The sequence below is a fragment of the Rhopilema esculentum genome, chromosome 19, assembly GCF_057945365.1.
Source record: "Rhopilema esculentum isolate cy_ngs chromosome 19, ASM5794536v1, whole genome shotgun sequence".
In the NCBI taxonomy this organism is placed as follows: Eukaryota; Metazoa; Cnidaria; class Scyphozoa; order Rhizostomeae; family Rhizostomatidae; genus Rhopilema; species Rhopilema esculentum.
In genome coordinates, this window is record NC_142833.1 from 6,124,268 (window position 1) to 6,147,657 (window position 23,390).

At 35.9% G+C, this 23,390-nt stretch overlaps 2 protein-coding genes across 3 annotated transcripts in view; both read right to left on the reverse strand.

Moving 5' to 3' along the window:
* Window positions 1–1,366: 1,366 nt before the first annotated feature.
* Window positions 1,367–5,958, reverse strand: LOC135688546 (uncharacterized). The gene is made up of 3 exons (XM_065205445.2): window positions 5,495–5,958; window positions 3,429–3,560; window positions 1,367–2,162 (listed from the first exon to the last, which is right to left on the reverse strand). Exons 1-3 carry the CDS (start codon window positions 5,697–5,699, stop codon window positions 1,477–1,479), a joined length of 1,023 nt encoding a protein of 340 aa, XP_065061517.2. The 5' UTR covers window positions 5,700–5,958; the 3' UTR covers window positions 1,367–1,476.
* Window positions 5,959–7,135: 1,177 nt separating this feature from the next.
* The window catches only part of LOC135688544 (centrosomal protein of 104 kDa), a 54,455-nt gene continuing 38,200 nt past the window's right edge, over window positions 7,136–23,390 (reverse strand). For both annotated transcript variants that reach the window (XM_065205444.2, XM_065205443.2), the window contains exons 30-38: window positions 20,211–20,261; window positions 17,917–17,985; window positions 16,219–16,255; window positions 14,593–14,626; window positions 13,802–13,910; window positions 12,790–12,928; window positions 11,353–11,420; window positions 10,926–10,992; window positions 7,136–7,338 (exon numbers count right to left, since the gene is read on the reverse strand). In XM_065205444.2, the coding sequence (XP_065061516.2) occupies window positions 7,214–7,338; window positions 10,926–10,992; window positions 11,353–11,420; window positions 12,790–12,928; window positions 13,802–13,910; window positions 14,593–14,626; window positions 16,219–16,255; window positions 17,917–17,985; window positions 20,211–20,261 (699 nt within the window). In that variant the 3' untranslated portion in view covers window positions 7,136–7,213. The remainder of the gene's footprint in view (window positions 7,339–10,925; window positions 10,993–11,352; window positions 11,421–12,789; window positions 12,929–13,801; window positions 13,911–14,592; window positions 14,627–16,218; window positions 16,256–17,916; window positions 17,986–20,210; window positions 20,262–23,390) is intronic.

The following is a 23,390-nucleotide window of genomic DNA, read 5'->3' on the forward strand; positions in this document are numbered from 1 at the left end:
GTAACTGGAAGCATCAAAATTTCGAAAATTTTCTGGTCCTTCGGCGGCAACCATGGTGCCACCTCGGGTAGTTACCCGTCCCGGTATACAGATTTGGCAAAACTATTAGGAAAGTCCGTTATTATCATTTTAAAATGAATGTTGTAAATTATAAACCACACAGTTAGATTGACAAAATGTATTGCAGAGGTTTGTGACAGCAACTTAAGAATTTCAGGTAATTATTTTTTTATCAGGTAAATTTGTAGTCCTCGCGACGGCCCTGTGTTACCTAATATTTTACCAATATTTTCCGATAAATATTTTCCCTATTCTAATGATGGGCTTTCTTTCAAGGGGAGATATAACAGAAGGTGTACTTTCTTACATTTTGACATCATTAGAGAGGTGCTTTTTTCAGGGGGCGTTAAAAATGGTGTGTTTTCTTAAAGCATTTAAGGCTATGTTCACATTGCTCCGTATTAATTTTAATCTGTTTTCATATCGATCCGTTTTACCTGTTCACACTGATCCGGATACATTTGAAAACGTTATGAAAATGATGAAGCGTTCACATTGCTCCGCTATGGCTAAAAAGGAAAACGCCACGAACTGGTTTACAGCACTTGCAACTGCTAATAAACTTTTCAAACAACTCACTGCCACTAATTTTACTCCGAGTAGTATACTAACTTCGAGTGAATCAGCCATTTTAAGATTAGTTGTTAAAATTGGCGCGGTCTAAGAATCTTGCTTTATTTTTTGTTGTTGTTAGCGCAAGGCACAAACAGAAACTTTTTTATCCGTTTTCATATGAATACGGAGCAGTGTGAACGGGGCCTAAAGCAAATCTGCACTTAAAGCGACGAGGTCGAAGATCAGGCTGACTGTTCGTAATTTCTCCAAACTTTTCAGGCTGGATTGTTATTTATTAATTTCTAAATATTTCATTTGCAATTTTGATAAGTTTGGATACGAGATAAAACCTTGTTGCAAGTAATTGCAACATTTTCAACAATCAGGAAAGTATTTTTAAATTGTAGCTTATGCGTATGCATTGTGAATCTCTACAGGGAAGTCATTTTGCAGCGAAGTTATCTCTGCAGGGAAGTCTGAAGCGGGTTTAACACCTGCCTTTTCGACATGCTTCTGCATGATGCAACGAACGAATTATGCAACACCATAAGCACAGAATGGCAGGAAATAAAAGCATAGGTTTCCAAATCGATGAACAAATGCCAACGAAAAAGAGATGCAAAACTGAATCAAATTCTAAGGTCGACGATGACTAAGTGCTTTTGATTCAGATATAAATTCTATTGACTCTCCAAGATCTCTGATCGTTTGAGATGAACCTAAATGAGATTTCAACAAATAAGACAAACAGTTTACAAGATCTACATGTTCAATTTATATGAAATATGAAGATGATTAAGGAAATAAGATAAAAAACCATGTATCTGGCAAACACTAAAATCTATAAAAATACAATACCATCTAATCCCATACCAAATTAACAGGATTACCGGATCTGAACGAATCTTCACAAGCTTGTGCAATCTTGCAGGCACTTAGGGTATCTTCTGAACTGATAGAAATCTTCTGTCCATTCAAAGCATCTAAGAAATGGTCTAGTTCCCTACGATAGCCCTCTGCATATCTTGTATTGAACGAGTACTCGAGTATGTCACATGCTATAGCATTGCCATCTGAAAAGCATACGGATGATTTTGAAGGATTTTTGCTCTCTAGCATGCCTTTACTACCAAAAACCTCCAACCTCTGATCGTAACCGTATGTAGCCAATCTGCTTAAATCTATCAACGCTAATAAACCGCTTGGAAACTTCATTGTTATGGCAACAGTATCCACGTCGTTCATCTTTGCGATGTCACTGCAGAATGCGTGACCCATTGCGCTTACGGTAACGGGCTTTTCACGCGCAATCCACATCACTAAATCAATGTCATGAATACCGCAGTCGTGAAAAATACCGTGCGATAATTTCAAGTACGCTAGGGGCGGGAAGGGTGAGTCGCGACTACATGTTTTAATAACTTGTAACTGGCCTACCTTACCAGCATTGACTTCGTCGCGAACTTTGCTGTGAGTTGGGTCAAATCTCCGATTGAAAGCGCAAAGCAAAGGGATATTTTTCTCTTCAGCAATCTTGTAGCATCTTTCTACAAAAGCAAAAGAGAAAAACTGTAGTCACAATATTGAATAAATCGAGCTACACATCGTTCGGATTGTGGTGTTAGGATCTTTGATTTGCGGTTGTGATGAAAAAATATAATTACAAAGTTGGTAAGGTTACCTTAATTTCTATACATATCGAGAATAGTCACTGGGAATCTTTTAGAGAAGAAGGAAAATCCCAAAACAAAACTTCCTCGTTTCGAAAAAAAGTACCTTTAATTAGGGATATGTCCCAGTTTTAGGTCATGACTGAATGATGATGAACAGGCTAACTGTTCTTTGAAAAAAAGCCCATTTCATGCAGCTTTCCTAGGCTTATGATATACACTCTTTTCTTTATAAGAACCAGTAAATTAAATTTGAGACGTGCTGTTTTTAATTTTTTGGAAAATTTGAGGCTGGAATGTTCTTAATTTGTTCCTAAGCTATTAGGGTGTAAACAGTGCAATTGCTAGCTTGCACTAGGGTGTTGTTAAGGCCTTATCTGCCAATAAAGTGTGTGAGACATCCTTGATTAGCAGACAAATTTTAAAATTCAGCAAAAAAGTACCTCAAGATGAAAAAAAAACTTTTGAAGTAAAATGTTGAGAGGGTTTCACAGCATTAAAATTTTTAAAATTTTCACATTTAACAGCCCCAGCTAGTTCTTCGTTTGTTCTTAAATTTTGACAAAGTTTTTTATGTTTTTATATGTTGCCACTAATTGAGTTTTTGGTTAATTTTTCAATGATTTAATCCCTTCTCACAAAAAGTGTAGTTTTTGTAACCTGGTGACATCTTCATTTTTAAACTGATGTTCTTCAGAATTAACATGACTCTTCAAGGATTTATGATGCCATGGTGGTGCTACGATGGTGAATGGAGTTGTGACACCCAATTGGAAATACATTTAATTTCAGCGCATAAACAAGAAGTTTTTTGCCATGTAGGGGTGATTGCCAGCAAATTTTCAGATCTGTTAGCAAACAAAGTTTGCCTCACCCATTTTGTCAGAAAATGGGATCTATGCACCCCCCTTAGTAATGATCCTGTTGAAAATAAAAACTGTCTTTATTCATTAAATCTCTCTCATCTATGCTCACGCTCATTCAAAATCTTAGGGCTTCAGTTTCTGTTTCATATTTTAAATTCTCTACAATTTCTCATATACTGAAAACAATGATCTAAACTACAGTATTATAACATATAAATGGGAAACTAATCATAAAAAGAAAAGGGGTGACAAAAATAAAAAAGGAAGTGTCTTTTACCTGTTCCTTCATAGGTTTCAGCTAAAGGTTTTTCACAAAAAACAGCTTTGCCTGCATGAAGACACTTCAGGACATATTCTTCATGGGTGCTTGTTATAGTTGATATAATCAAGCCATGTAAATCTGGATCAGCTACAAAGCAAGAGACATGTAGAATAAACTATAAAATATCATATCCTAGAAAATAGCTTTGTTTCAAATGATTTGCACACTGCTTTCAAATATGTTTATTTGGTGTTGCATTATTTTAACCAACTAAACCAGATCATATTTACATAAATCAATTTCATTTCTAACAACAGTTTCAGCATTTCTCACCACAAACTCAAATTTAAGAGATACAAAAATTTAGAGATGGGGAAAAAGGCAGAGAAACAGAATCAAGTCTTGATGGTGTTGCCTGTGGTGGCTGCAAAAAAACTGATAATCCCAAGGCCCTAGCTGTATGTATATTGCATACCACAGTGATTTTTTACAGATTAAAAATATATTTTTCTTAAGCTGCTCTTGATTGGTTTCTTCTAAGGGTTCTGGCTTATATCTTCATAAAATAGTTTGTTAAAAGCTCTGTAGATACAAGGACATCATATGATTAATATATTCAGGCTCATTCTTTTAATTTTGTTTATCTAATTGCCTGTCTCCATCACTCAAAGATAACAGCTACCAAAATTTGATCTTAATTTTTACGTATTTTCCTTTGTTATAATAAACTTTAAGATTCTTGTAAATATTCTCACAAGTTAGGAGGTTTGTATATTGCTATGCCCTAATTCCAAACCAATTTAGCATTCCTGGCAATAAAAAATTTGTTGGTGTGTTAATAATCCAAAGTCTTGAAAAGTTTAGGCATGCAATGCCGTGCGATCCATAAAATGGAGACCTTATAATTTTTATGGAAACCTGATTGGCTTTTAGACACAGCAAAGACAGAGACATCAGAAAACTGAGTCATTCAATCTCAGCAAAAAGAGCACAAACAAAGGATATGAGAACGGATATAAATGGAGTAATGGAAACACCCACATTATGGTTTAACCAAAACAAAGTGGCTCAGGGTAATGTACTCAATCCCTGGCCCTGTATTACTAAGTTTACAAAGTCAGCTACTTAATTCCAATTTCTCCACTTGTAATCATTGTTATTTGCAATGCACCAATTTGACTTGTGGCCTCATTTTGGAAATTCCTCTAAAATACGACTTTTTTAACCTTAGATTTGATTTTATCAACATAATTTCAAGCCAGATGCAATTGTTTGTGCTTGTATCTTAGATTTTATGGAGAAATGAAGTTTGAAAACTTATAAGAGATTTGATAGCAAAAACATTCCAGGTGAAACTTTTACCCCCTAGTCCCCAATCACAGTCAAATCCCATATAATTTTTTTATCTTTATGTTCTCATAAAATCAATATCGTGAGCAATACCATAATGAAAACTTCCAAATAGACTAAAATCATTGGTCTTAATCCAAATCTGTGGTAAAAAATTTTGTACAAAAGAAGTTGAAGAACCAAAATGAGGCCATAATTTGAACTGGTGTATTCATATTTTTTGATTAACAGTTTTGTTGTAACTTTTGATTTTGTTGAAAAATTGAGGAAATCCTCCTTTTACCTATCATATGACGTGCAAACAGAAGTTTTCTACATTAGTGCTATTGTAAATTTGGCATTCCTATATTAGTGCAATTTCAAATTTTGTCATTCCTAACTAAACTACATTGTACTCGTGTACTGACTTGGGCACATGGCCCGATTGCTCCCCTTCAGTGTTTCCATGTGTTCATTATATTATATTTCTTATAAACTTTTCCCATTCATTCTCAGTTAATTTGTACGTAATTGCTGTTTTGCTGATAAAAAGAACTTCAGTTTATTCTTGTCTTGGGGTTGGGTCCTCAGGGAACTTCTTCCTGTCCAGAAAATAATTCTCTACCAGAAATAATTTCAAACTAGAAATATAGCTTGCTTCATAATTAATAATCTCAGTCCCCGAAAAGATCTAAAAATTGAGCAAAAGATCAATCAATCAACCAATAATAAAAAAGTTTGAAGCATTTTACCTAAGACAGAACTGAATTCGCTTGGCGGATGCACGGTCGTCCTATCAAGTTTCAAGTCTGCCACTAATTTCTTCCCTTTCTCTACGTCTATATCAATAACATATCTAAGCTCAACACGCCTGTTTGATATACAGTTGTTGACATGAATTGTTCCTGCCCGTCCGATACCAATGATCGCTATGCCTACTCTTCCGTTATCCGCCATTTTGCTTCGCTTCTACAAATCAGTGCACAGGTGCACAGGAACGAGCGTAGTCTAGCTTTCCTACAGCGAGCGCTTGTTGGTTAACACCACAGCACAACAAGGTCTGGAATAGACCTATTCGAGCAAAAGGAGAACTCTTCTTCGTGGTTATTGTCAAGATCATGACATGAGATAAAGATGGGCAATCCCGCGCAGAGCGATTACAATCTTATCTGATGGATTATTCCTACAGCAAGTGCTTATTGGTTAACACCACAGCAGAACAAGGTCTGGGATAGACCTATTCGAGCAAAAGGAGAACATTCGTGATTATTGTCAAGATCATGACATGAGATAAAGAGGGGCAATCCCGCGCAGAGCGATTACAATCTTATCTGATGGATTATTCCTACAGCAAGTGCTTATTGGTTAACACCACAGCAGAAGAAGGTCTGGGATAGACCTATTCGAGCAAAAGGAGAACATTCGTGGTTATTGTCAAGATCATGACATGAGATAAAGAGGGGCAATCCCGCGCAGAGCGATTACAATCTTATTTGATGAATTATTCCTACAGCGAGTGCTTATTGGTTAATACCACAGCAGAACAAGGTCTGGGATACACCTATTCGAGCAAAAGGAGAACTTTCGTGGTTATTGTCAAGATCATGACATGAGATAAAGATGGGCAATCCCGCGCAGAGCGATTACAATCTTTTTTGATGGATTACAAGCAAGTCAAAGAGTTTTCTGTCTTTAAAAGAAAATCAGAAGACCAAATAACGCACTTTGGACCCTATCTCGACTTGGTTACTTTGCGGATCACTTTCAATTGTTAAAAACTCTACTTTGGACGTAGCATCCCACATATCCGACCGGTGAGTAATCTATCGTTTGTTTCAGCTGATTGAGCGAAGCTCGCCTGAACGGGTCTTGTCACATTTGAGTCTGAACTATCCTATGCCAGATTGCCAGTCGGATTGCTCCAGGGAACTACAGTACAGAAACTGGGGACATTCTGTCTGTTGTGGATGACAAAAAGCTTATCTTAGTAGCCCCTACGATACCATAGCATATTAAAAGACTCTAAAAAAGTAGGTTTTTTCAGGAAAACCTCTTGACTTGTTTTCATCAGATCTCAGCAACATATTGCAATGTGTACAGTTCACAAATGAATCGGTTAGAGAAAAACTTAAGTATGGAATGGAGTGCCAAAGCGATTTCAAATTTGTCATAAAATGACATCTTATTGTAACTCTCACTGTAACGTAACTAAGGTTCTACCCACAATAAATACTCTTAAACACCAAGAAGGGGGTTTCGTCAATTAAAAAAACCCAACAGCAAAGGACTGTAATGATCCATCGCCATTGTCCTATTTGTATGTGTCAAAAACCCATATCATTACGAACGTAACAGGACTGAGAACCCAAAGCTCTTATAAAAACTCTAAAACGTTTAAAGAACAGCAAACAATGCAGACATCATTGCATACGTATATTTTCAAAACAGGTATTTACAAAGATAAAAGAAAATTATTTTCCATCGTTAGTTTTAACAGATTTTTCTGCTAATCTTGAAGTTCTTCGTTTTACAACGCCAGCAGGTTTCTGATCTGTTGTCTTTTTATCGGGAGGCTGTTTTCCACCAGTTTTGGCGACTAAAAGGGGAAATTAGAAAATAATTTAGACAAAACAAGCTAAGCAATCGAATAAATCGTACTTTCATCATTACATATAAACTATTCATATCTTCACAAACCAGGTGAATGATTTTACAACAGATGGGGAAAATTCTTGATATCAGCAAACAATGGTTGTGACTGAAAAACTGAAATATTTCCTTGTTATTCTTGGGTTTGGTTCAAAATTAAAGCATAGTAAATAGAAAAATAGTGTTTTCTATTGACTATGATTCAAGTTATTATCCGCCACCCCTATGCGTTGTGCTTCCACTTCTTTCTTCTCCTGGATTATGAGCCCATAGTCTAGATTTGTTGAATAACGAACCTGCTAAAGGCGTATTGCGATTTAAACTTTGTATAACTAGACTATAACAGAAAAAAAAAGATCTTTTTCTGTCATCGAAATACTTTTCCAATGATTGAAGTATATATTGGGATGATCAACTAGCAATCTGTTCTTCAAAAGTATGCGAGGCACACGCAGTGATACAGGGGCAGCTCCTGAAGGTGTTTTTCTTTGTTTCTACCTAGCATCCAAAAATAGTTTTTAGGACATTCAAAAGCTATGCTTATCGAGAAGTGGTTCGGTTCTTCCTCTCGATGTGACCAAACCTCGTGATTCCTCTGCCTAGAATTGCAGATAGATGGTGACTCCTTCCACTCAAGGTGAAAGTTTGGTCATGTCAGGTAATCTAACCCCGGACCCTTTGACCTGTAGACGCGACCTCAAATACTGAGCCAACCTTGCACCATTGCTTGGAGGACGTAAACCAAACGAAAACATAATAATAAAACTACTTTGTGTTGCGAAAATAAGATGGAAAAGAAATCTTGGGCGATATATAGTACTGTATACAGCAATGTCATGAATACAGAATAAGCGGTGCGATCTCACTGTTGTGAACTGCAGAGACAAAGTTATTTGGTTGGAAAGATATCGCTAACCTAACTGTCTTTTTGAATACGGTCTTTGCATGAAATCAGTACATTGTACATTCAGTAGCGGCGCTAGGGGGGGGGGGGGGACACCCCAGTTCTCAGCAGAATCGATTTTGTATTTCGTCTAAATTCGATGAGAAAATGTTGGGAGATAGGTAATATTTTGATACCGTACTTTTTGTGATGTAATCCTATGATTTTCAAACTGCCAATTTTCAAATAAACGTTAGTCATAAGCTTCCCCTTCGGATAAAATTGGCGTTCCTTGTTGGTAAAAGGGCGTTTTCTGGTGGTTAAAAAGGCGCGGCTTAAATTTTTTTGGTTTGTCCCTTCAGGGCTTAGTGGCTGGCGCCGCCATTCAATTGTACATTCAATTGCCGGGCAGAGCAGTGAAATCTGGATTTAACTTGAGCTGTGGCCAAGTGGCTAGCGGTTAAGGCTTGAGTACCGTAAGGTCTGTCTGGGTATTACAAATGCATGTCCCGCTATATTATCTAATATAACGAAACCTTTCCGTTGTCGGTGCATGCTTGTTCAGGCATACTCAAGGCTTGGGGATTTAGCGCCATAGGTTACTACCAGTTGATGCACATAGTCTTTGATTATCCAGATTCAGAGAAATGCAAGAACAGATAGGAGGCTTGTATAACAAAGTTTGTAGAAGAGAAACGCTCAATAATTAATTTTCCTTTTTTTGTTAAAATTAGTCAACAACTTTGGCTGATGCATTGCGATCGCCTACGTCAATAACAGCTACAGCAACAAGAACAGTATTATGTCGAGTAGCAATATTCACTGTCATGCTAGGATCTAAGAACATACCCGAAGTGAAGGAATTTCTTCAACCGCCAAATATTTTATGATATTACTTTTATGAAGCTGGTGATACTGCTCACAGGAAGCAAAATCAACATTTTACGAGTCTAAGGGCTTTTCACAGTGATTAAGGCAAACCTTTCTCACGGTAACAAATTTCTTCACGCTACACCAGAGATCTAGAAGCATTGGCTTAAGGCCTAAAAAGTATGGTCTCCCCAATCATCCTACCCAAGATTAGAAAAATTTATCTTAAAAACTCTAATGGCTTCCCATATTTTTTTCAATACCTCTACTAACTGCATTTTTTATGATAATCAAAAACCCTGTTTAGCATTCTGGTCTTTCAGAACCTTCTTCAGAATCTTATCTTCTCGCAAACACAGCTAGCGACTAAGGGCAATTGTTGGAAACGACCAATTCTACTGGTAAACTTACAAAAAGCGTCCTTATATAACAATAATTCAATCGTTAGATTTTGGGCCTAAAATCGATTGAAACCCTTTTTGGCATCTCCGATGCTGCAAGCTATTAATAAAACCAATATTAGAAAAAACACAGACTGTAACTATCGACCAAGTTGTAGGATTTATGGCGACACTAAACACTCACAAATAGAACAGTTTATAGCAATGTAATTAAAATGAAAAATATCAAAACATCCTTTTTCAGTGTAGGTGTAAAGTAGTCTCAGTATAAATTAACAAATAGCCGTGAATCCACGCATAGCAGTTGTTTGTTTTGTTTTTTATTGTAGAAATATGAATGGAAACGCTTGCTGCGTAAGGCCTCTGTGTGTTGACTATGGTTCGATAAGTGAATAAATGAATAGCACGTTTTCAGATATGGCAAATACCGGCAAAGGAAACAGAGTGCAACATTTCAATCAAATATATTGCCTAAAGTTGCCTAAATTATACGAGATTAGGAGTAGAGAGCACAACAAACGATATCTTAAGTCGAAATCCTCTATGCAAGTGTCAAAAAATGGATTGGCAGCCAAATATCAACGAAGTAAATCCGAAGAAGTATTTGCCTAGAAAAAGAGCTGTGGATTTTCAAGGAAATAGGACACCAAGTTTTCTTTTCACCTCCAAAGCTTAGACTATGAAATGTAACTCAGGTTGAGAGTATCCCTAAGCATCTTCCTCAACATGCACGTACTAGCACTCGAGACAACTACACGATCCATAGCCTATTAAACCTGTTATTTCAAAAGAAGTCCAAAAGATCTCCTTGTTTTCGATATCAATTTACAGTTTGACTTGAAAATGTTGTTGAACGTAGTAATGAATTCCTGACGGCAGCAACAATATATATAGAGGGGATTACCTTTCCCCTCTAAAACTGTAACTAGGCAATCGTACCAAAATAAGCAAGAAATTGGGGTCTAAAGTGCGATATATCTCTGCATCAGTCTCCAGTCTCCGCATCAACTTGGTCTTAAACTTATTTTTCGTTACCCCAATCAACATATTAGACTCAAATTTTCAGTCCCACTACATTTAAAGGAAGAATTTTAAGGTTCAAAGTTTCTAACAGAATAGCACTCTGTTTCAATCTATTTCTCAAATAGACTGATGCACTATTAGAAGATGAAAAGCATTCAGAGGAAGGGACAAGTTTACTTAAGTTCCCTTTTGATTCGCTTCTTCATTTTCGTAAAACTGCGAACAAGCTTGATTCAATAATATAACATTTTGATGACACCTTCTATAAAAATTAAACCTAACACAGACCTATCTATCATAAATCTATACATATATAATGCAATTAAAAACTAATGGAAAACAGAAAATATAGACTACCTTTCTTTTGCTGTTGCAGTCTTTTCGTATTTGCTTTACAGTCGTTCACCAGATGCTTTTTCCAGCCCTAAAACCACATCACGCATGTCAATTAAGACTGAAGATTGTATTTTGTGTTTGTTTCTACCTAGCATCAGGAAGTAGCTCTTTGGACACTGCAAAGCTGGACATAAAGAGCAGAATCTTGGTCCTAAAAATGCTAGATGAATCCCATTAGATATAAATCCAGTTGGAGGTAAACAATGTGACGATGAGGAACTACAGTGTTTCATATAGGTCATAATTTTTAATTGTAATCATAACTCTAGTAGCAAATCTTGGATAAAAATGCTTTTAATCTCTTCAACATGGTTTCATTTATCAGAGACGGAGTGCGACAACCACACATTTTGAAAGAAATAAATTGAAAATAACATATGCGTTTTACCTCTTCACCGTCAGCAACTTTTTCTTTGCAAAGTGGACATCTGTTAAAGGGTTTGTCTCCTCGTGTTGCTACAAAGATAAAAACAAGTTACATCTTCAAAATAGATAGTATCATACACACTGCCATTAAGATAACGTGTTCCTGCCACCTGCCGTTCAGAATTTCGCAGAATCTCGCAGAATCTCGCAGAATTTCGCAGAATTTCGCAGAAAATCTTTAGCAGAATATCTTTAGCAGAATTTTGGTGAGCAACGGCTAAAATTCCCTGAGTTTTTCCTTACATTTTTCCAAATTAAGATGAAAATTGAAAACTAATATAGCATTCAAGAGCATGATGAATGATGCATCTCAAATAGATTCACTTTGCCCATACAAAACAAAATTCTATCTTTCAGAATTTGCAACTTTAATAGTCATATTTTCTTAAAACCTCAAAACTATCTGAGTGTTATTTGGCTTTGCCTGAATCAAGATTAAAAAGGCACAATTTTTCTTGACAAATAAGACTTCGAAGAAGGCAACACGTGACGATAGGCGCTCCGCATTCATTTGCTTTGCAAACGAGAAACAACGTAGAATTTGAGAAATTGTGCTTTGTTTTGATAAGTTTAAAAATATTAAAAAAACCCAATTTCCAGGTTCTTCCCTGACTTTTACTTCAATCATTTTCCAGGTTCTCAAGGTTTAAAGACTCTGTACGAGCACTGTATAGTCATTGACTGCCTAAATAGCACCATTCCTGTCGAATGTCAGACATTATGGGTCTTGTCTTTGATTAAACAGTATAGATTTCTGTTCATTACGAAACATTGCCCTATATTGCCACTTGACGCAGGTGCACACTTTTAAGTATAGTCAAGCCTTTTGTCTAACACTTTTCAGAGTATCAAACGTTAGAATAATCAGAATAATGATCGAAAAGTTTAAGCCTCGAATTATGTTTACTAATTTAAAGCCATTTTAAAAATTGTGTAGCATCAAAAAATCATTGATGTAATTAGTAAATTTCTGACTGAACAATTCAAGAGTAATTGTGTAAAAATTTTATAGAAACTATCAGGGTCTTTTACAAAATGGTAGCATTTTCAAAAAATGAGTTGAGGTCTTTGACGATTTGAGAAATGAAAAAAAAATTATATAGTTTTTAAATGATATCCAGTCTAGTCCTTATGTAGTGAGGTCGGATGGACAAACCTGAACACAAGAAAAGCTAGTTGATAAAAATATTTTTGTTATTTTGATTAGTAATAGCAAATGGAAAAGACTTTTTCTACTAAGAATACTCTAATTAATAATAATGGAGTAATAATGGGCTGTGATTGTCATAGCTGCACTTTATTCTGTCCATCAAACATTCTAACTCCAAAGAAAAGTAATTCGGTCAAAAGAATGAAGATTCCCAAGAAACAAGTAACACCAATATAGGGACACATTTACCTGGACATGCCTTGGCTTTCACGTGACTATCTAGCTGTGGCTTTGCAATGGCTTCTTGGCAACGTGGACACTTCTTGAAATCAGCCTTTCTTTCGCATTCGGTTAACAGATGTTCGTTTAGATTGCAGATCTCAATCACCTATAATGTATGATTGTACGAGTGAAGACGCAATTTACACGAACAAAGATAGCACATCGATCTGATGTTTTATCGCCCATATAAGATTATGAATGACCGAACATATGACTTCAGAGGTTTTTTCGTTAAGCGATCAAAGAAATTTCATACAATATAGAACTTGAAATGTTCACGTTTCTTCAAAAAAAGGTTTAAGGCAATGTTTAACCCGTGAACAGCTAAAAAACTGAAGTTCTTCATATTTTAACGGATTCATAAAATACCCTATAAAATACCATGCAACAAACGAGATGTTACCTGAATTTTTTACTTACTTTTTATTCAATAGTAGAGCACAAAAATGGAGAGCAATAAACAGAAAAAGACATTGTTTGAAGATGTCTTTATGGGTGAGTCCTTTATAAAACAAAGTGTTAAACGATCAGTAGTAATCCATTCTCTTCACATGAAGCGGAAGTTTCAGCTGTAGAATAAAATTTAGAAAGTTCCTACATATCATATCAATCTCTATCTTTCACAATTCTGACTGTGAAATACTGACGCACATTCACCCCTACAATGCCTGCCAAAAGTCTTGGAACACAGACGTCAAATTTCAAGGTCAAAATCAATCATCCCCCTCTCCCCTAAAGAACAATGTTGGTTTACTATCAAACGGGTTAGGATTTTAGGAAGCACTTTCTTTTGCGCTTCTTTTATGATATTTCTCTAAATCATCAACATTGTTTTAGGGGGCAGGTGGAGGAAGCAGTAATTTTTTCTTAATGAAAGGAATGAAAGATATCAAATGCAGCGTAAATGGCTGGGTGTTCCAAGTACTTTTGGCAGGCATTGTACCTGTTCAATATAAAATGCGTAGAACTGAAAACTTACTTGACTACAGTTGTTGCATTTCTTAAGCATTGGACAACTTTTCGCATAATGACCATCTAGTGTTTCTTGGCTCAGTTTCTCGTTAAAATCACCACAAAAGATGCAAATGCTATGAAATAAAATGCAGGCATTAGAACATGCAAATGCATTCGCAAATTATGAAAACGAGTACTGCAAAAATCCTTTAATAAAAGAGGAGAAGAATTTAATATCACAACTAATACTTTGAAATATGTGTTAATAACATGACTGGGGATACCTGAAAATTTTCATGGCAAAAAAATCGAAATTGTTCAAATAAAATAATTTTATATCGAAAAATTTAACATCACCGTACCATGAAAGTTATCCATTCATAGAATGAAAGAATCATTGAATAAATCATTCATCCGAAGAATCACCTTCCTTAATAATAATATTTTTGTTTGTTTATTTTTTAATTCAAATTTGTAATGCTCTGCCACCAATTCAAAGGATATTTCGTCTTGCTCATAAAAAAGAGATTTGGAAACGGAAGCAAGATAGCAATTGTGTTATGCAGCACCTTCTGTGTGCTATGATGGAGAGAGAACTATTCAAATAAAGCTATTTTATCAACTAAGCGAAAATCAAGGTTGATAAATATACAGTAAACTTATTATGAGGGAACATAGCCTCAAAAGCCTGTGAGGGCTATGGCTTAGTTTGGTCAGAGGGGGCAACGCAAAGAAGATTTTTCGTTTTTTGTATATCGCTATCAAGTAAGAAAATGATGTCAATTAAATGAGAATTGAGTTTATAAATATACATACTGATCGATATTATCAGAATCTTGAGATAAAAGATCTGTAAACAAACAAAAGTAAAAGGTTACTAAATACATAAAAACATAGGTATCCTGTCGCTGTGTACGAAGAATGCCGGTACTCTTTTGATGCTTTGTAGGTAGTTTCATAGCATCTGCTACACCCATGGGTAGTTCTACTTCATAAACTTGAGTCGCTTTTTGGAATGGAAACCGTTATAAAGCTTTCAATATTAACTGATGCGATGATCTTCGAACCTTTCACCTACAGCATCTGAGGGCAGAAACGCTGAGCCGCGAAATTTAGTTGTTTGTTGCGACAAAGATAGTTATTCTTTGCTTACTTGCTTTTTGGATTTGAAATTGCTTTAATTGGAAATTGTGGTGTTATTACGTTGCAAAGTATTAGTTTAGGTGACACGATTTGTAAGATCTTTTCAGTCGCGAAGTGCACAGCTCCATGCACGTTGGAGTGCTAGAGGACGTGCTGAGGTATCTTCATGGTAGGAGCACAGGGCTCTGATATGCGAAGAATAACAATGGCAAAATTGACAATAGCAATGCACTTTTACCAATCAAAACTTTTATTGCCACTATATCCGTTTCTTAAATCACGTCATGCCACAAAGGATTGATTGTTTTCACGAAAAGCCGTGCCAACTTCCCTTCTGGCAATAATATAATGCTTCTTTGCATCGTTGACTTCGTAATGACCCTAATTACAGGAAAACGAGCATGCCTTGCATAGCAAAAAAGTTACGGAAAGCGTCTCTATATATATATATAGGTATATGTATGCGTTCCCCGCGACCCACTACATAGTGTACTCAATTCTTCGTACACAAAAAGTAATAAAATATATTTGAAGCTTTTTCATTTTTGAGTAGAATAGGCACTGAAGATAACACTTGTGGGATTCTAACTGACAATTGAATGTTTTGCCATCATTGTTTCATAATAAAAACTGCCGAGGGAGCTGAAGTTCAAAGCCCAAAGAAATATCTAAATAAAATGTGTGATATTTAAGATCGTAAACCTAACAAATTCTTATTTTGTCTATGTAAAGCTATGTGTTTTTAAGAAAATATATCTTAAATTGAAAACAAATTTTGATAAGCAACAGTCGAATGAAAACCCTTTGCGTTTTCATTTGCATTGAAACTCGAGATTGACTTGCAAAAATTCTCAAAAATACTTATACGACTTTTCTTTGTGCCGTTCTTGGGGAATAACCCCCCCCCCCCTTTCCGAAATATCAATACACTTGAAAAATACACTTTAATATCGTTGCGATCGATATGTGTGTAATGAAACTCACCTTTTGAAAGCGTTTTTACAATCAAAAGGCCCAATCATTTCAAGTTCTTTTTGCAGTTCGCGTGAGCTAGCTGAATTTTTCTGTCAGATAGCACAAACAGTGGACTGCCTTAATGTTATCCAGGGTAAGAAGATATGACAATGATATCGATTCAGCTTTTTTTAAAGACCACTTTCACGCAAGAGACGTCCGGATATGAATGTGATACTATCAAAAACTCGATAGAAACCATAAGAATGCTTTACTATATTCTGTTTTCTCAACCTCCTGAAAGTGATCACATTAAAAATAGCTTAGGCCTTCTCATAGACAAACCTCCAGTGACTGTGGTGTCATTAGGTCTTTCTCCTTTCTGTAGAAAAAGAAAATTATCTGTTACGAAATTCAAAGCCTTGAAAACCAAGCAAAATGTTTGATTATTTTCAAATAACGATAGTTTTAAAAAGCCATTAAGCAGGGAGAGTGTCAGTAGCAAAAGTGATGAGTTATTTTCAACAAAAGGCCTAAGATATCAAAATAACAGGTAGATAGATATCTGAAGAAGATTCCGACGATTACATGGAAATTTTTTCCACTGAACAAAACTTAGGGTGGTCATGGGTAATGTCGGACGCTGGGCAATCACGGACAAATCTACTTGAGAATATTTTCTGAAACTGTCATGAGCATTAAATACAAAGATTTTAAAAGCATGTTTTAGTACCTTTTTTCTCTTTTTGAGCCCTTTTATTGTGCGTGCTAATGAATAAATGTGTTTGAATGCATGTCGGTGAAGTGAGTGGGCCTAAATTCCATCGATTTTCTCAGGAAATTCTCCATGTTCTTGTTTTGTATTTATACAATCATTGATTGAATGATTGAAAAATATAACCCCATAACATTGATATCCTTATCACATGGCACGATTTTGAGATTCCCCAAAATTCCGGGACGAAGTCAAAGTGCACTTACGTTCGAAAAGTATTGCACCACTTCGACGAACGAGTAATGGCGATGGAGTTGTAAACAATATGACCTTAGAAATTCAAACCACTTTTGTTAAGCCATCAGACGTCAGTTTGAAGTCCCAATCAATCAAGCATTACTTCAAAACATCAGCAACATTTCAAGTTCAAATTTTGAGAAAAATTCATTTTTAGAATATTCTAAATCCAAATTGTGTACTGACCAGACTCAAAGCTTTCAAACCCTTGTACGACTTGCTAAATTTTATCAAAAACTTTTTGAGGCAGGCTGTTTTATATGTCACATGTTGTTTTTAAAAAGACATTCGCAAGATCAGATTGAGGTGTCTGAGATCACAGATGATCGTTACTAGCCTCCAATTTTGGCAGAAAGTGACACTTTTCCGGCCGTTTTTTAATGAAGACTCTTTCAATGCCATTGAGACACTTGCATGTCTCTGTTTGCGACTGTCAATCCCCTGTCAATCGCAGAAAGTTTAGTACTTCCATTCAACGAGAAGATGAAATGTTGCTTTGAGCAAGTTACAGCATTATTTGTTCTCTAAACAACGTCACATAGAGTGGAATGGAGTGGAAAATATGAAATTAAAGACTAGTCACATTGTTTTATCGCGATAATCTTTTTGTATGATGCTACGAAATGGTCTTCGAAATTAGGCCCGTTGCAGTGCGAGAAGTGTGCGACCAAGACTTTTGAAAAAATCTTTATTATCAGTCAGGAAAGGAAACAGTTTTTGACACCCAAGCAGAATTGTGCTTAGAACACATTTTTATTGCAATTTTTTTACAGGTACTCCTATCATCCTATCTTGCTTTTCGTGATTTTGCAGTGGTCGGAAATAAGAAAATATCAAGCGTATTTTCTTGTTTTTCATTTTCATAGCTAAAAGGCTGTGTGGCGGGTGGTGCAATACTTTTCGAACGTAAGTGTATATTGCACGTGCGCGTGGGCAATGCAGGACAGCTAATGGGATGATTCCTTGAAAAATGGCGTGGCCAGAAAATGAAAATGACAAATCGAATGGAATAAATGGAAGAAAAAACGTACACTTTTAGTTTCATCAGCTGCTTCTTTAAGGGCTCTCAGCTCCTTTAGTTGCGCTTGTAAGGCTGCAATCTAAAAAGAAATTCTTACATTACATTAACCAAAACATTAGAAATAATTATATCTAAACGGAGCGTGTATTATCATATGAAAATTGCCTGCTGGCTTTGTGCACAAGAACGAGACGTTACGCACTAACATGTTCTTAGACTTCGTATTATTTAAGTAACTGATTCTATTAATTGCAAAACACGAGCGTCCTCTCAATACAGGACAAGAATAAACGTTTTTTGAAAATTTCCTTAACGCAATAACGAATACAGTATGATTTTTGAGCACCGAATACAGTATGATTTTTGAGCACCGAATACAGTATGATTTTTGAGCACCGAATACAGTATGATTTTTGAGCACCAAAGACAGTATGATTTTTGAGCACCGAATACTGTACGATTTTTGAGCACCGAATACAGTATGATTTTTGAGCACCGAATACAGTATGATTTTTGAGCACCGAATACAGTACGATTATGAGGACCGAATACAGTATGATTTTTGAGCACCAAAGACAGTATGATTTTTGAGCACCGAATACTGTACGATTTTTGAGCACCGAATACAGTATGATTTTTGAGCACCGAATACTGTACGATTTTTGAGCACCGAATACAGTACGATTTTTGAGCACCGAATACTGTACGATTTTTGAGCACCGAATACAGTACGATTTTTGAGCACCGAATACAGTACGATTATGAGGACCGAATACAGTATGATTTTTGAGGACCGAACATAGTACGATTTTTGAACACCTAATACAGTACGATTTTTGAACAACGAATACAGTTTGGTTTTTGAGCACCGAATAAAGTAGGACTTTAGCTTTGGATCGTCAGCAACAAAAAACTCCAAACGTTTGATTTCCAAAAATGTCTCTCACAATAATAATCGTGTGCCTTTTCTGCTGCAAAAAGAATTATATTTCAGGTTAACGATAAAAGATGATAGCTTTTGATTAGCCTATTAGCAGATTTTTAAGAAGAGATTGCTAGAAATTCATAAAATTTTTCTCTAATTGTTCTTAGAAAGTCCTTAACCATGACACATTTGCAACTAAAAAAACAAAAAAATTACACAACCTGTTTCAATCTATGATCACAAATTAAAGTATACTTTGTCATAGATTATGGTGCACATAAATTAGTGCTATCCAAGCTTACTCTGTATCATTGTATCATCCATATAACCTAGACTTACTCCACGAGCCTCTGTTTCACTACTGCCTCACTTGACCACAGTGACTTGGCGGAGCGTCCGTAAACGTCTAGATATATCCTAAAGTGATATAATGGCAACAGAACAGTGGACTTCGCTTGATGGGCATCTTGCTGTAGTTGCCATGTTTACATTCGATTTTGCGTGATGCATAACTTTCGTTTTTGATCATTAAAAATCCAGTGAAAACGCGTACATAGCGATCCAATTTCTTTGCTTATTCAACATATGCTGCGTTTGAGAATCACCGCGATATTGCATAAGCATAAAGATGTTTATTGGTTGCCATGCAGCATCATCCTGAACACGAGCGCATATGTATATGCATAAAGACAGATGGCAATGCAACGCTCTTTGTTAGCCTGTTACCTTGGGACGACTACAAAAATATCCCAATCCTGACGATGCAAAAAAGTTACAGAAGCATTGAGCTTTCAAATTAAGCCATATTTAAATGTACAGTGAACTGTGTCATTTCTTGATCGCTTTCAAATATTCTTGTCTTCACGGCGCCCAGTCCACCGGTAGATGCGGTTCACAAGTCAATTCTTTTGTGGAGATGACAATTACAGCACTGGGTTCGGGCAGGTTCGCAAAATAATCCCTGATTCAGGTGATTTCAATGACAGCCAACATCAAATACTCTTTCTGATAACAACACACTTAATAAAAACCTCAAAGCTTGATTTACCAAAAAAATCAAAAACAAGATGAGCACATCCCAGTTTACGATGAGAAATTAAAGAATTTTTTTTTTAAACTTTCTTTCATATTAACAAAACAGAGCAGACTTTATCAGCAATTCGACTGAGCTGCTAAAACTTCATGCAAAACTGTTTCTTAGTGATCTTAGAAACAAATGATAGTCATTATTTAGAGAAGGAATAAGGAACAGCTGATGAACGTGTGATTTGCATCACAAAGCAAGCTATATGTAAATGCAATAATGACACGAAGATACCTGCTTCGGAAACATATTTTTTGTAACGAATTGATGCGAAACGAGCAGTCACGCATATTACCTCTTGCTTTTTTACTTTCTCCGTTTCTTCTTTCTCCTGTTTTGCCTGCAACTACAGAAAATCACATGTTTAAGATTCACCAAAAATCGCTTAGCATCTTTATCGCATCATTTGAACCTAGCTACACACTTTTTATATATAAGACTTTAGTCTAAAAGAATATTAAGGCTCAAAATCGCTGAAATTTAAGAACAATTTAAGAATTATGCAAGGCTCAAGTTTCAAGCGAAGCAAATGCGAGTTTCATTCCATATGTTTTGAAAATAACGTATCCGCCATTGAAGTCAACATTATAATGCGACTCGGTTACACCTTGTATCGCTGAAGAATAATTTAATAATAGCCTTAAGCGCAAAATCTTAAAAATTTGAGAATATTGAGGCTCAGCAAAATATTAGGTATTCTTTTAAAAAAGTGTATAGAACAGATGTCACGTATTTGATACAGAATCCCTATTGAGAACGCGAGGAAACTGCACGCATCGGTGAAAGAGGCTGTAAGCCGATGGCCATGGGCCACGCTGCATTCGATGTCCATACGCAGTTATAGAACAACAATACAAGCACCACAGTCACATGTTTGGAATTTAAAGGCAACGAGCCGGTAGAATACACGCTGATTGTGATTGTCCTGAACCAAAAAACACGGATACAGATGCTCTGTTGAGTAGCTGCTTATAATGGGCCCTTCTGCCTATAAAAGATTTTTCTCAGAATCGCGGATATTTTGCCATGTGTGGCTGGTTTTTTGGTAAATATTCAAACTTGTCGGCAAATGAAGGTTGTCTCACTCACTTTGTTGGCAAATGTCAGCCTGAACTTAAATTTACTGGTTCTTATTGATATTAAAAGTGTGTAAGTATAAAACCGGTAGTCAACTAGGGTTTAAGGCGATATTTTACTGCTTTGTCATACCAACACAAAACTATTTTCTCACTACATTCTCTTGTAGAAGAATAAGCATTATAAGAGCCCCGAGGCCAGATTTGAAAAAGACAATAAGAACACAGCGAGAACATGTCCAGCTTCAGATGACAAATTACAACAACAGCAATGTGTTTCTGAAAATTGAAAAAAAACAGAGCGGATTTTATTCGCAAATGAGCTGTGCTGCTAAATGTCATCCATGACTTTCATTTAGTTGTTTTAAAAACAATTAGAGTAGGTAGTCAGTAAAATTAATTTAGAAAAATCAATGTTGAAATGAGTACAACATTAAGAGCATCGAGCATCAGCAAAATTTTCTTATTTTTACAAAATGAGTGTATTATAATATGATATTCATTTTTCTACTTTCAAACCTTCAATAAGAATAATTTAAACATTCCAATTTCTCTAATGGAAAATATCTGTATAACTAATTAAAATTTCTAATTTTGAAATTTTGCGACTTATTAGCAGTCAACTTAAGCTTCTTAATAACTGGTCTCGCCTTGAAAGCTACAAACGACTAAACATACAATTACTAAAAATTTTACTCAACTTTTGTTTAGTGAAGTTGAACGAAGTTTAGCGAGGGTGGCAAAACGTGACTAAACTTTTCAATAAACTTTGCTCAACATTCGGAACTGTGACCTGTGTAGAGCGCTGTGGGGTTGTAGGAGTTCTTGCATAGGGATTTTGATTTCTGTTTGTTTTGAAAAATTTAGCAAATGACAGCCTAAGGTTTGTTTTGCAAATGACAGTCTAGTAGTTCATTTCAATTTGTCTCCTCTGTTGCAGTTACAGCGGCATTGACGTTGTGTCTCGCTAACCAGATACTATGTACTTAACCCCCGTCTTCTTTGGGAATCATGCCCGTCTTCCAGACATGCAGTAGCCCCCGTTTCGGGGTCATTGCATATGCGCATTATTACTTCAAACCCCTGCAAGAATTTCAAGGATTGTGTGGTCGCAGACAGAACAGCTGTGCGAACACTGTTATTAATGCGCATGTGCTATGACCCCGCAACACTGATTGGTTTAAGACGGTATTGTTTCGAAACAAAGGACTGATAGTTTCGTCTCCCGAACAAAAACATGTCGCTTTAATGCGATAAATATGGCTTATTGTAATTTGCGAAATTTCGCCGAAATTTCGTTACATGAAATCCACCTTTTATACCTGAAATCGAACCACAAACCAATTGAAAGTGATATATAAACCTTACATTCCTTGTCTACCATCATAAGAACGCATATTTATTGCATTAAAGCGACATGTTTCTTCTCAGTCTCCAGCGGTAGAAGCCATGCTTTCCGAGCCCGTCCCAAAGAAGACGGGGGTTTAGTACATAGTATCTGGCTAGCGAGACACCACGTCAATGCCGCTGTGACTGCAACAGAGGAGACAAAGTGTAATGAACAATTAGGCTGTCATTTGCAAATGCAACCTTTCAATCGTTCCAAAATTATCAACAAAGTATTTACGAGAGGTCTGTCCAAAATAAATTTTTGCAGTGGAAAACAGCTTAAGTCATATTTTATGCTTATTTTAGTTAGAATTAGGATCCAAAAGATTACCATGATCCACGGGAGAATCAAATATAGCAAAATCCTCGCTTTAAACTGCGTTTTAAAAAATTAGTTATTTACGAAATTTCGTAAAATACAGTTTTTTTACAACTACTCAAATGTGGCCCTATCCTATAAACGACTTTTACCCTCATTTTGTTGACACATCATACCCTACCGACGTGATTTATGTTGATAGGGCCACATTTAAGAAGTTGTAAAAAAACTGTATTTTGCGAAATTTCGCAAATTACTAATTTTTTAAAACGCAGTTTAAAACGAGGATTTTGCTGTAATTGTGTTCCCTTTTGATCGTAAAGTCGTTTTCTATTCTTTTCCAAAATGATATGATCTTTATCATATGAAAATTTGGTCGATTTCCTAAGGGCCGAGAGTCAAACCTAAAATCTCTAAAGCAGGACTAAACAGCAACAGGGCATACATTGTTAATGGCAATGGCGACTTGTTCCTTTATTTTGTAGACACATCATACCCTACTGACGTGATTTATGTTGATACGGCCCCATTTGAGTAGTTGTAAAAAAACTGTATTTTGCGAAATTTCGCAAATTACTAATTTTTAAAAACGCAGTTTAAAGTGAGGATTTTGCTGTAATTGTGTTCCCTTTTGATCGTAAAGTCGTTTTCTATTCTTTTCCAAAATGATATGATCTTTATCATATGAAAA

What these genes read in the sequence shown, in the direction of transcription:
- LOC135688546 (XM_065205445.2), bottom strand. Translation starts at nt 5,699, where the DNA reads ATGGCGGATAACGGAAGAGTAGGCATAGCGATCATTGGTATCGGACGG. An exon ending in CGAATTCAGTTCTGTCTTAG is followed by an intron (nt 3,561 to 5,494) that starts GTAAAATGCTTC and finishes CTTGCTTTGTAG; the next exon opens with CTGATCCAGATTTACATGGC. An exon ending in TGAAACCTATGAAGGAACAG is followed by an intron (nt 2,163 to 3,428) that starts GTAAAAGACACT and finishes TTGCTTTTGTAG; the next exon opens with AAAGATGCTACAAGATTGCT.